General features: G+C 41.1%; 1 protein-coding gene across 2 annotated transcripts in view; it reads right to left on the reverse strand.

Moving 5' to 3' along the window:
* Positions 1-14,805, reverse strand: part of LOC117489322 (low-density lipoprotein receptor-related protein 1-like) — a 92,102-nt gene that overhangs the window by 53,137 nt on the left and 24,160 nt on the right. For both annotated transcript variants that reach the window (XM_034138529.1, XM_034138530.1), the window contains exons 3-6: positions 11,461-11,598; positions 7,821-7,940; positions 7,154-7,282; positions 6,780-7,043 (exon numbers count right to left, since the gene is read on the reverse strand). In XM_034138529.1, coding sequence (XP_033994420.1) covers positions 6,780-7,043; positions 7,154-7,282; positions 7,821-7,940; positions 11,461-11,598 — 651 coding nt within the window. The remainder of the gene's footprint in view (positions 1-6,779; positions 7,044-7,153; positions 7,283-7,820; positions 7,941-11,460; positions 11,599-14,805) is intronic.

Genomic DNA, 14,805 nt, shown 5'->3' on the forward strand with positions numbered 1-14,805 from the left:
AGAACAATGAGCTGGAAGAAGCTAAAGCACATAAGAGTCTGAAAAAAATATCTGTTTGTTCCTTTTTGACACTCAAGTGATCCATTGTTAAAAGTCCCATGTCATGCTTTTCCGGTTATTACCCGTCCCCTTGTGTGTTATGTAGCTTTTTCTGCATGTAAACGGTCTGCAAAGTCACAAACCCTCAAAGTACACCCTGTAGCGAGTAAAACTCTAACACAGAAAAGACCTGTCTATCTATGCTGCCCCAGAACGCCTCGTTGGAGATTTTTCTTTTTCCATTTTTTTCTTCCTGAGTATGGTGACGTAACCATGCCCAGGTCCAAATGGACCAATCCGTGGAGCTCCTCACACACACACACACTCACTCAGCCTTATCTTTTCTCCGTGGATCTCCAGTCACAGTTCGCCACACACTCATGTGTGTGTGCTCAGGCTGAGTTCTGCGGTGTCTCGCTGTCTCGCAGACCCCACGCAGCAACCAGGAAACGACACCAGTAATACAGCTCACACTGTCCGCTCCTCGAGCCTCAAAGGGAGGGGCAGCGAGTGGCACCCAGACCCCATGCAGCATTCTCATCTGTTTGTCATTATTGGTGTCCTTTTCTGGTTGCTAACAATCGCCATTGTAACACATAAACACACATCAGAGCACAGTGGGCTCATAGGGAGAGGGGGGGGCAGGAGCTCCAACAAGGCGTGTAGGACAGAGAGTGAATACACATACTATACAGAGATGCTGTATGAGAAAACCAATGTGATTTTGGAACATTGAACAATGTAAATCTATTCTAGTAGACCTCAACAATGGAATTATGATCAGTAGAAATGGCCATGACATGGGACCTTTAATATAAAAATAAGAATCATAGCTGCTTTTAGGGCTGTGCAATTAATCGTATTTTAATCGCAATTACAATTTTGGCCTGCCACAATTACGAAAACAACATAATCGAATAAAACAATTATTTTGCTTTGCTAGGTTGTGACAGTGCACTGCAACATATTTGATCTAATTTATTTTGGTCTAATTTATTTGTATTTATCATATTTATATATGATTAGTAGCTTTTGGAAGTGCGCTCCAAAATATTTGTTGATCTTGTTTATTGGTATTTATTATTTTGATATTATTTATTTAAAGTTTTTCAGTTGAATTATACGTTCAGGGTAATCAACAGTTATAAGATACTGTTCAAATTATTATTTGTATTTGTTTTGAAGTTCAATAAATGGATTTTTTCAAAGTCAATGATTTAATAATCGTGATATCAATTATTGACCAAAATAATCGTGATTATGATTTTTGCCATAATCGCACAGCCTTACAGTAGCTGCTTTAGCTTGCATTTTGAAGATGATGTGAAAAAAATTCCTTGTAACTAAGTATTTTCGTGTTTGTACCGCTTCAGGGAATACAAAGCATCTGAATACTCCTTGCAGCACTTACTGTAGTACCACTATAGGTACTGTACCTTTAAATATTGAAAAATTATGATAAATATTATTCTCAACCTAGGAAAAAAAAACAGTATGTCTGCATGACTGGAGAGAGTTAGAGAAAGAGCGGGGAGGAGGGCTTCACCAACCACAGGATATGTATTTTCACAGCTGCCACAGGCTCTGCTCTCCACAGAAATATACACACACACACACACAGACCCACACAAGTACACAAACACCTCAGATGTAGGGCTAAAGTCGTGCTGCAGGAGTCCGTGGTCATGCAGAGCCCAGCAACGCTGGAGGTCTAATATAGTGGTATGTTTTCTTAGGGTGACAAGGTCACTTTGATGATTTAGGGGAACCCGGAGGATCGATTTCCAACACGCTTGAGAGGGAGGAAATGACAAGGCAGATTCCTTGCCATGAAGGTGAATTAAAAGTGTGCACAGTGAAGGAAATACCAGCCCTTGACAATTAAATCTCACTGTAATTCCAGACGAGCCCTCCATGAAACATTTTTCTTAAGAGCCTGGCTAGAAAAGGTAGGGAAATGAAACACTTTAAAATATTTTGGGGTTGGAGTAAAAGTGGAAAACGGATAAAAGAAAAAATGCAGATGGACAGAAGAAAGGTAAAAGAAAGTGAGAAAAGAGAAGAAGGAGAACAAACTGAGGGAGAGAGACAGATCTGATTTCCACTAAGGAAACTTGGCCATTGTGCAGCAGCATTTCTGGGGTTTATGGGAATCAGGGACCGTATTCCCAAAGGTACTCTTAATTTTTAACACAGAGTTCTCTGTTTAAACGCTTCCAGCTGCCCCACAACACACTGATTAAGCAATGGGTAAACAAAAGGGCAAAGAAAAGGAGAGATTGTGCAATATTAGAAAAGTTTACTGAATGTCCATTCCCTGCTTTCTGAAACCCCCCCCCCCCCCCCCCCCCCGCTCTCCTTTGCTCAACAGAAATGGTTCCAGCTATAACTTTTCAATCTCCTCCCATTGGCCTCTTCCTCCTCCTCTTCAATGCATCATCCCCCCATCCCTCCCCTTTGTCTGTTCCCCAGAGGTGGGAAAACAGTCTGGATTCATTAACTGCAGCTCTGTCTGTCTCAACCCATGCTATAAAAAAACAACACAGTATAATTGAAAAAACAGAACAGGTCGCCTTCTTCATTTTTTCCATACTCTCTCTCCAAACAACTTGTTTTGCACGCATTTCCTTGTTCATCCTTCTGCTCCCTGTTGGTTTAAGAAAAACAAGAGCAGGGTGGCTGTCTAGATGTATTATGCATTATATTTATATGTATTTGAAGTGTATTGCGAAAAGGAGTTTTATTCCAATAGCTGTATGAGTACAGAGGGGTTATACATCTTCACAGGCGATATTTGCTTATACTGCGCTGCTAACACGTGGGGGTCATAACTGTAGTTATTTCAGTGGAATGACTTTTAAAGATGGAACCTCTGAACTGTCACTTTTAAAACTGTGATTGAAGCTCTCCCACCGACTGCTCATACACCCCAACCCCCACTTCCCCTCGCCAACCTCACGCACTAGCTCCAAAACACTCCCTCGAGCATCTGGTGATCGGGCATCACACCAGAACCACAAACGCAGGGGGAAAATGTCAAGAAAACAACAACAAGGAATGGTGGGGCTGTTAAGATCCAGACAAACAGGGAGTGAAAAAAAAAGAGAGAGAGAGAGAGAGAGAGAGAGAGAGAGAGAGAGAGAGAGAGAGAGAGAGAGAGAGAGAGAGAGAGAGAGAGAGAGAGAGAGCTGTTTGAGGCTGAACAAAGTGTTGAATGGAGGAATGGAGAGAAGATTTGAAAATGTGCTGACTGGCTTGCCTTTTACCAGCACATGACCTCTTAAGGAGATTTCAGGCCAGTAGCTGTGCTAAGCAGCGCTCTGTAGCTCACTGTGCAGAGGGTGCAGGTACTGTAGCTCTCACAGTACAAGCAGGGGAGGAAGGCTTAGTGACAGCTCTGGGATCAGCCCTACTGTGCATAGTGTGGAGCATCAGCATGTACAGTACTACTGCCGCTTAATCTATCTCAGTTTTATTTCCAAGTTTCCCATTGGAAGAGCTCCAAGCACCCATTTCTAACTATGCCTGATGTATCTTTTAAGGGTGTTTGCCAAATAATACAATACACAGTTAATACAGAATATGATTAATGTAATAGAAAATGAAGAGGAAACATTGTGAGGAAACGCAAATTACATAAACGCTTTATGTGCCAGATTCCCTCAACACATGTTTAAATGTATTGTGTTGAATAAAATCCAATTGTTCTTTAGCCATAGCTCAGACAGAAAACTCGAACCTATCGAATGGATTGCCATTTTATTTGTCCACGTTACCATCACGATGAATTGCAATGACTTTAGTAACCCCTCAAAAGTGTATCTGTGTGATATGAGTGACTGGTATAATGATAACAACACTGTCAAATATAGAATAGGATTCAGTGTATGTGTGTATCATGATATTTGGAGGAGGAAAGTGGGACCTAAGAAAGAGGGATAGTGTGAGAGCGGGTGGAGAAAGACACATCTGGACAACTCATCTGTGGAATACTGAGGTCATGAGTCACTCCAACCACATGCGCATCATTTCCTGTATGTTCACCCCTGCCATTGGTTACTGCTGGCCTCTGCCATGTTGACTGTAAACATAAACCTTCTCCTCCTTTTCTGTCACTCTCACGCGCCAGCAGGTTGTCCAAAAGAGCAACTCCGCTGTCAGGCCAGTCGCTCCAGATTATGGACTAGAACAAAAATCTCCCCTTTGCTATTGTATTTATTTGTGCTGACGCTAAGAATCTGCAGTCAGATTGACATATTCCTGACATCATTTGTCATCATAAACATAAAGATTTATATTTTTTTGTTTCATATCCAGCACCTATCTATGCCATATAAATGGTCCTATTAACAATACAAGTCCTTAAAAAAGCATCTCTGCTGCAATAAACAATTATTTTATCTGCTGATTATTTTCTTGATAAACCTTATTTAAACAATTGAAAATGTCCATCCCAGTTACTCAAGTATCAAAGTGATGTTATTTGTGTCAGTCCAAAACCCAAGGGATTCAGTTTAATATGATATAATAAGAGAAAAGCAGGACATCTCCATATTTAAAAGGCTGTTTCTTTGTCATTGATGCATGCAAGAATTGCTTTGACCATTCATAATTTTTTTTTTTTATAGTTAGGGCTTATTTTTCTGTTGGTCGACTAATCAATTTGTCGTTTCAGGTCTACAATATCTACTAATATTGTGACTCTGTATTTGCAGTGCCCCTTTCATTGCTTCCTGATTTCAGCAATTCACCCGTTATCCTTCATCATCAGTAATGCACTTCCTGTCCCAGTCGAAATGTCTCATGCATAATTATCATGGTTCGGAGCTTGCCTGATATCATCTGGTTTGAAATGAACATATTTCCAGATGACAGCCACACCGCGCTGTGCCAGCATGTGGAGGACAGAGCCGCCCGCCTGTCATGATTTGGCCTTTTCACTTTCTATGATGGCCTGTGCTGAGAAAGTCATTTCTGTCATGTTAAATACATTCTTTAGTCCCGTGGAAAAGGGAAGTGAACGGAGGCGATCTGCTGCATAGTGAGTGGAAGTGATCGGTCACAATGCATGCTTGCGAGCACAAATCAAAGAAAGAGAAAGAGGTAGAACAACGCTGACCTAAATGATTCCATACAATTTAAGTGTGTCTGCATTTGTATTATTTACTTGTACAGATTAATAGTGGAGTGAATCTGAAGGGAATCAGGAAGGACAAGGCAGATAATATAAATAACTGAGTGGGTGAAAAACGAAATGTTGTTTTATTTCAAGGCAAAGCCCTTTGAATATTGTTTGCTGAAAAAGTATGACAATGCACATCTGTCTACCAAGTCTCTAAAATAATACATAGAGACAATGACAAATTCCTGCTGGCTTTGTGTGGATAAATGTATTGTTTTTGTGGCTAATTTCCCACAGATTTGCAGTGAAGACCAGCTGCCTGAAAACACAGCTAGGAACTGAAGGGAAAAAAGTGACAACCGGAGTGAGGAGAAGCGGGTGTGTGTGTGAAGGCTTTTGACCCGTAGGTTGTCTACACTCTGGAGCAAGCACGTACACAAGTCTGAATTACACAAGACTCTTTCTGAAACGAAACTCAAGCCATGGAAAAACACAGCTGTTTTAAATAAGCTGCCACAATATCTCTGACTCACAGCCTGTGCATAATCATGAAGGCATTGATGCTCATCACTTCAGTTTTGGCCACATTTCTGGACACCTGTTTATATTTGACTTTAGAAGTAAAACACATTTGAATCATTCAGATCTAGAGGCCCAGCCAAAACGCCATCTGAAAAGAATGTTAACCAGAAAAACAAAATAATTCAAGGTGAGGGTCAGCTAAGGCAAGTTTAGCCGAAGGTAAGGCTTTTTCCATTGAGAGTATCGAAGGCCAAAGGTGAATCAGGATGATGTAATATTCAGATCCTTCAGATAATCGTTACAGGCAACAGATTCTAATTGCATTTATTTCCAGATAGGAACAAGACCAAAAACAACCTTGAGGTTTAGTGTGTTTGTTTTTGTGTGTGTGAGAAAACAAACTCTTAGTTTGATTCTTCAATAGTTTCAAGGTCCACTTGCTTGAGGAGCCGTTGGCGATGTGGATGTCTGCAGTCCTATTTTTTCTGTATTTCAGTTTTTTACGCATCTACTGTGCTAATAAGTAAGTGCTTTATTTTAGCCTGATCTGCATGAAAAATGGAATCAAACTTTCTGTCTAAAATTCTTCACAAATATATTCTTCATCCATTCTATATGAAGCAAGAGAAAACATTTGTCATTGCTTTTCATACAGGATCCAAGCAGGATCTCCTTGGAACAAGACAACGGGTTGTGAATTGTATTTCCAAACATATTTTTTGTAGAGTAGAGCAGGTCTGTATTTTTACACTGTGAGCCCACTACAAAGCTAGAAAATGTATCTGCAAAAATATATGAGAAGTCTGACAGATGGCCAGCAGCCACAGGTGGTGTTCACTGTTTCATCAGTTATTGCCACAGAAGCCGCAGTGAACATTCACCTTATATGTCGCCTCGGAAATATTCAAAAAAATCACAATACACACAAATGGACAAACTTTTCCTTCTGCCATTGTGTGGAAACTTTTTCTGAGGTTGTATTATATGGTATGTTATGTGTGAATAACTTCACTGTGTGTACTCCGGCCTGTGCAGATCATGCTGTGCTTTGTAAATGTACCAGGGGGAAGGGGCTTTTTGCTGCTGATGTACTCACGGTGCAGGCTGAGGGAGATGTTGATGACTCTCTCCTCCGTGAAGCTCTTCAGATTGGGGATCTTGGCACATTTGAGGTGTGTGGAGGAGGGGGCGTCTCCTACGTGGATCCAGCAGACACTCTCCTGGGCGTAGATGAAGTCCATGGCTGTGGTTTGTTTGGTGCTGGTGGACAGCAGGCTGTGGACCGTGGTGCCGCTCAGGGAGGTGGCTTGGATGTTCTGGGAGTTGGCAATCAGCAGGATAGGCAGCCGGTCTACTGGTACTGTAGCGTGACATGAACATAACTAATGTTTAACAGGAGGAACATGAACAGAACATCCACACAGTCTCAGTCAAAACTAGATTACATTCAGTCCTGCTGCTGTTACTTACCATTCTTGGCTTTGCATGAGCGGTTGTCTGGCTGGGACAAGTACCCCTCCACACAGGAGCAGGCGTAGGAGCCTTCAGTGTTGGTACAGGACTGACTGCAGGTCCCATACACACTGCACTCGTCAAAATCTGAATCACAGAAACCAAAAATAGTCTTATTAGGATTAGCAAATCAATTCAAGGTCAGAAATGAGTACAAAAACAATCCTGTGTCTACCGCTCAGTTGTATTCTGCCGGACTAAGTGCGTGATTCATTTAAGATGGCGTGTTGGACAAAACAACCATTACACCAGTCAGGTTAACAAGAGTTGCTCATTATTGCATGTGACTCCTCTATAATCCCAATGGCTGCTTAGATACGAATGTTTTTCTGGGAAATGCTCGGCACTCCAAGGGGCCTTGAACTACCCACTGTGTGTTCTCCACTTGATTCAGCTCCTCCAAAAGCTGAGTAAACACTGGAGCAGCTTTGGACTGTAAGAGAACTTCTTAAGGCAAGCACGTAAATGTATGTTTTTTGCTGATGCAACATAGTCATCACGTCATTTCTGTCCTTCTGACATTTTGGGGAGGAAAAAAATGATTTCAAAGATCTACTATTTTTCCTGACACTTGAGCCACATGCTCAACAGCAGGTATCACAGACCGTTGCTTAGAGGAACTCACCTTTGCATGTCTTTCCATCCGGGCTGATCTCAAAACCACTTTTACAAAAACACGCAGGTCCTGATGGAGTCACCGCACAGCTCTCCTGACAACCCTGGAGCGAACAGTTGGACACAAACTCTGAGGGGAGACAAAGGAGGGAGGGAGGTAGGGAGGTAGGGAGGGAGGACAGAAGACAGGAGTGAGCTTTTGGAGTAATGTGCGTGGTGAAACAGGAAGACAACATTACATTGTGTAAAGAAGCGACTTAAGACTTAAGTTGTTAATTCATGCTTCTTTGCCGTTACTGACATTGTCATTAGGCTGAGAACACTGCATCAGTCATTCTAAAAGAAGGTGGATTTGTGCATAATTCTGTAATAATCCATTTAACATACCACTAAACCCACATATTATACTCTCATAACTCGTTTCATTCATCCTGCCAGGTACTGTTTATCAGAGGACCCAGACAGACGTGCCTGGAGGTGACAGGAGCAGGTGCTGCTGAAGCTGCTGTTTTACACTTTGTGGGGAATATTAACAGCTCAGCAGGGTGCTGAAGTGCATACACACTTGATGTGACTGGCTTAATTGTTGAACTGCATTATGAGGGCCCTCCTCCTGACAATAAGGCACATATAATAAGAACAAAACACTCAGTCAGCTCAGTTTCCCATCAGCTCATCAGTATTACAATTGGCTTAGGGATGTTATCTACAGTGTGGTTAAATGAAGAAGTGTGACCACTGTTCATGTCAGCGTTTCATACAAGGACTGCCTCTCATATAAGTGTATCTTCATCTGTCCCTGAAAACATAAAAACATCCATTAAACCTGAACGTCACAGATGAGAGGAATACATTGAGAATTAAAAGACACATTTAAGCCGGCAAGTGGATCGTATGCAACACTCAGCTCAGTACATAAGTAGCAGAAAGACAAAAGGACAAAATCAAGTGCTGGTAATGTGAACAATCAAGCTAATGCATCATCACACTCATTAACAACATTTTCATTTCTAGAAACCATTTCCCCTAAATGTGTTTTTCATAATAAGAGCTACTGGTCGACTTCAGCTCATCTCAAGGAATAACAAAAGCAATATGTACCACTGTTAGTGCTTACTGCTGTACCAATTGGTAACTGATATTAAAGTGGGTCATGACTCAGTTGTACATTTGCATTTGCTAAATGTCATCATATTGCAAATATATTTGATTCTCATTTAACAACAAAATCCACTTTTCACTTTCATGTTTAGGTTAAGGTTGATAATTACTCTTAGTAAAACAATTATAAGATGTAAAATATATAGAAGGCCAGAGATGCAACAGAAATCTACAAATACTTGAGCCCTGCCATCACGATCAATACCTCCCCACCAGCCCAGACCATCTCCAAGGTGACACACACATCAAATATAGAAGGGCACAAACATGCAACTATCACACCTTCCAGTCAGCTGACCGACGCATAATGGAATCTCAACTGAGTTTCTAGCAGTGCACTGCACATCCTGGGAGATATAAATCAAGAGACAGTGAGTCATAGTCAAACACACACAGTCCTGTCAAACCAGGCTGAGATCTATCAGACACAAGTGATTCACTTTGCCCAGAAAACACTGGCAGACAATTCACACTAGCATAACACCTCCGGAGAGCGAGAGGAGGGATCAAGAATCTCACCACACTTTCAAGATTAAAGAAAAGAAGCCCATGGGTTTGGTGCATTACTGTACTGTGCATCTTGCATTGTGGCACGACATGAATTTTCCAAATCAATAACCAAGGTAAACATGAACAGCTTCAAACTGCTGAGCAAGAGAAGCTAAACCATGCAAATCAGCAGATTTCTCTCCCTGCATTTTCAGCAATTACTCCTCACTTCTCTGCATTATGATAAACACCAGATGAGTTACTCCATATTACCAGTGACCTCCTGCTATCTCAATACAATGCATTGAATATTACAGACACACACACACAACTCTTCCTGCTGCTCTCCAGAGGCTTGCTGGGACAACCACAGTTTAAATTACAGACATGCCGGGAATTTTCCAAAACAAGTCCAAGCATCGAACAACCAAGATGTGTTTATAAAACCAACATGGGCAACAATGTAAACAACCAACTGTGACACATACCACCAAATATTTAAGTAAAGAACATTTCTATATTTGGTTCAGAGTGCAAACCACTCATATCAAGGATGACCCCTGAATCTTACACATAACCCCTAAGAAAATAAAAGGATATCAACGAGAGATATTTATGAAAACGACACAAATATACACAGCAACCTCCAAAAGAGTAACCTAATGCTAACCTTAAACCTCACACACACACACACACACACACACACACACACACACACACACACACACACACACACACACACACACACACACACACACACACACACACACACACACACACACACACACACACACACACACACACACACACACACACACACACACACACACACACACACACACACACACACACACACACACACACACACACACACACACACACACACACACACACACACACACACACACACACACACACACCACACACACACACACACACACACACACACACACACACACACACACACACACACACACACACACACACACACACACACACACACACACACACACACACACACACACACACACACACACACACACACACACACACACACACACACCAAAGTCCAGCCAGCTTGAAAGTGCATGAAAATGTAATGCCCTTCCCGGAGCCTCTTTCCATGTTTCTTTTATTAATAATTCATAATTTCTCATTTTCTTAACCGAAGGTGTAGAGTGGAGATGATTTATTTATTTATTTTTGAGAACAGAGCTGTGCCTACCTCAGTAAAGTAGAAGAATTACTTCGGAGAGGAAAATATAATGAGGCTGGATATTTCATTCTGCACACTGGGCAAGTCAAAACCTTAGAGGTGCCTTGGATAAAATAACTATTTCATATTTTAAATTTGGTTCAGATTCTTAGTTTTTGAATGTTGTAAAGGTTGCAGTTGAGACATTTCGGCTATGGCTATAGATTAGTGATTGAGCAGTAATGATGCATGTTCCTCTACTTCCCTTTGGACCCTAGATGAGGAAGTCATCAGTTCCCTTTATACCTTCGTCATATCCTAAAAATCCATCAATACAGTAGAAATATGTTGGTCTTTTGCACAATCAAGCGTTATCATTACTCAGCGTCATCTACTTTTCGTCACATTCCCATAAAGGACCTGACATTTTTAAGACTCATAATAAACTACTTCCCAGTTTTAGGTTTCCAAATGACAACCTCCTTCATTTACGGTGATAAAAGAGGAAATAATGCCATTCTCAAGATGTCAAACTAAATTGGTTTTGTCTACTTGGCATAGAGAAACGCAACAAAAAAGACACACTATATTCTCATTACTATGGCAAATCAATCTGTTACTGTGACTTTCTGTGAGTATTTTGAGAACGAAAGATAAGATAGTCGACAAATAGAAATGAAATCGCACTCCCTACTCCCCATTCTTTAACACAGTCAGGATGCACTACCACAAGAATTCTGTTATTTATCTGCACTCCACGTTGCATACACCAAAAAGCATGTGTGTGTGAGAGACAGTGGTATACCTCTGCAGTGTGGTCCCTCGTCCCAGCCGTCAGTACAGTCTGAAGCCCCGTTGCACAGTTTGCTCATGTGGATGCAGAGCTCCGTCCCGCCACACTGGAACTCGTTAGGAGGGCACCGCGATACGGTACTGTGCGGACCTGAGGAAACACATACGATTTTGGTTTACTGAAAAGCAGAAAAATAATCATTTGTAATTGATTGGAGTCTTTTTGTTGCTACTCTATATCAAAATTCAGCCTAGTTTCAGGTCATGAAACCCTCAGCAACTCTACAAAAACAGTACATCTGAGACAATATATGTATATATTTTTGTATATTTTAATGTTTAACCTTTAAAAAGTCTGCTTGAACATTGGTTCTGTTATTGTCTCCAATTCCCTCGAATTAGAGACAACATAAATAATAAGATAATCCAACATAAAAACATACACAGGCCTGCATGTAATTCCTGCGGAAGGTCTAGACCTAAATATATTAAATCAACCAAAACGCCAAGATACACTGTAATGGTGACAACATTTAGGGTTCAATCAAACCATTAATGTAACCAAAATATAGTGCTTCTCAGTTGCAATATTCCCTTTTGATTCGTATATTGAAAGTGTAATTCAATATCCCTCCATCAACTAAAGCCAAAATACTTATTATTGTTTTGCTTTGGTTTACAATAAGAAGCATTCTCATCAGGCCGAGACACAGGGGCAATGTCATGCAAAAACACCTACTATTACTCTGTACCGCCTTATCTTAGTACAGCAGTACATGCATTTCCTAAGATTGATCTAACTCTGGGATCTTTGTCATATGCCCTCTTCCTTTATCTCTTTCATCAATTTTGTCTCAACTATAAACTGTTCAGTAAAGCAGAAACACTTTCAAATCAATCTTTATAAAACACTGCCCTTTCTTGCTGCCACTGGATGACAGATGTTCTAAAGGAGAGCGAATGTGTGTGTCTGACATTGTATTTGTCAAACTGGAGCAACACAGAAATGTTTCCCAACCATCTATCCCCCATTGAGTGCCCATCTATCCATCTGTTCCTGCATGTCTGGGGATGTTTCACAGCAATCAGGCTATGATTGCACAAAGAACAGATCTTCCAAAGATCCCTCATGCTCACCCGCATTCAACATAAATCTGCCACCTTTGTTCTGTCATAAGAACAAGAACAATCCTCAACTATTGTCAAACATTATGGAACAACACGGGACACCATGTGACAATCAAAGATGCTGAAGGTCTCAAAGCCCTTCATGATCCACAGATGAACTGTGACGGCCATATTAAATGAATGAGACAATTGTTTAGTCTATCAATGACTAAATGCACACATTATGTCAGGATCTGTGTGACTCAGCAAAATGTTTGAGCAATTACACTGATTGCACGCTTGCAGTAATTAATCAGAGCCCTGTTTCATAATGATGGGACAAAAGAGAAAACTTTGTTCAAGTTTGAAACTAGTATGTTTTCATAAACCTACTCTGAAAGAACATTACAAAGGCAACTTAATCTCCGTGTCCCAGACACAGGTTCTTTGTTCAAGAATCTATTTTTGCCATGTTTCCTTATGCTAGCTGTCTTGTTCCTTTACTATGTTTCCCAGCCTTACCCTTCTCATCCATCATGTATTTACATTCGTCTTCTCCTCCTGCCAACTTAGCAGACTTAACCACAAGGCAGACATTCAAAGAACCATTGTGGCAGCAAGAGATGGCCACGAGAGAAAGCTAGCAGGAACTAGAAACACACCATTACCCCAGATGGAACTGGCCAAATGACTACCTTCACTACATTCACACTGTACACACATCCATCCCAGAGGCAACACACCAACAACAAGCACACTGACAGTAAAGTGACATGCAGGCCTGTTATAGGAGCATGTGCTAAAAGAGGATTATGGGTTCGCTAGGAAAGAAAATATGTTCGTCAGGAGTGCATATGAGTTTGGCCAAAGCTGCCGCCTTCGCTAAATCTATGCAGCTTAACTTGATGTAGAGTTGTATGTTCTGCAAAAACAACTAGCAGCCAAGGATTTTCTACTTAATGACCTTTCTTTTTACTGAACTCTTTTTCTTGGATGGTGTGTTTGCCTTGTGACTCTCTGACCAGTGTTTTATTTTCCCAACGAGAAAAAATTACTCGGCAACAAATTCTGTTCTCAAGTCTAACAAGTCCATGTGTTGCCAACAACTTGGTGCTGTATGTCCAAACTGCTGTCACCACTGTCCAAGTCCATGGGCTGTGAGAAGACGGAGGAACTATATTCCCTTCAGAGAGAGTGTGTGTATTTTTGCATAATAATTCAATCAAAATCATGCAGTTATCTAGGTCCTATAATCTTCTTACAGTTCCTTCTAAATCTTGTTAATGAACAGATTGTTTCTCATGTGTTTAATTACTGACCAAACCGAAATGTACAAAAAAGAACTTCTGGTTTCTCTGATGCTGATTGATACAACTATTATTGTCCAACTGATTATTTAATAACAATTCAACAAAGATGCATGAACTTCTCTTTTCCTTTAATTTTCTATTTTTACGATGCACTATTTGAAACGGATCACTCCTCTTTAGGGCTCAGCGTACGTGCAAAGTCAAACAGTTGGCCTTCCCTTCCCACTCTCCTGCTTTATCTCCTCCCACCATTTTTCTTCTTCAACATCTGTTGACCCATTTACAGTAAGTGTTTGAATGGGAGAGCAGTGAGTGGAAACCCAACAAAGTGAGGAATAATAAGTAATAAGTAGACAGTGAGGACCAAGGGGAGCACCTCATCCACAGGAAGTGGACAGAGCCCCACAAGGCTTCATTCTTGGGCGAGCTGGCAGCGGTCGGCGAGGCCGCGGTGGAAAAGGCATTGCTAATTTGAATTAAACAGGGTCTATTATTCAACATTCCTCTGCTGCGAGTGAGCCAGGTTAACAGGCCCAAACTTTTTTCTTTGAGAAGTTTCTGTTTGCTCTGTTTAATAGTTTAGTAAAAAATCTACACAGGCTGGCTGGTACCGCTTCAACTATTATGTTCTGTAGCTCAACTAAGGCACCCAAGGAAAAGGAAAAATATCCTGGTGTTCCCATCATCGACCCATACAGACTATCCTTGTGACAGGGCCAGAGGGTGAAAACCAAGGCTGGAGATTTGACAATTATTTTCCTATGGAGAGCTGGAGATTGTTCCAAGGCTTCACCTCAGTGCCACAGACGTCACAGAGTTGTAAGCAGATACCATTTCAGATTTCACTTCCTCCATACGTCAACAAATCTCAGTCTCAGAAGCTAACACCTTTAGCCTTGTTAAAAAGTGGATTGCAATACCAGAATAGAAGCAATATTAAC

The sequence above is a fragment of the Trematomus bernacchii genome, unplaced genomic scaffold (genome assembly GCF_902827165.1).
Source record: "Trematomus bernacchii unplaced genomic scaffold, fTreBer1.1, whole genome shotgun sequence".
NCBI lineage: Eukaryota > Metazoa > Chordata > Actinopteri > Perciformes > Nototheniidae > Trematomus > Trematomus bernacchii.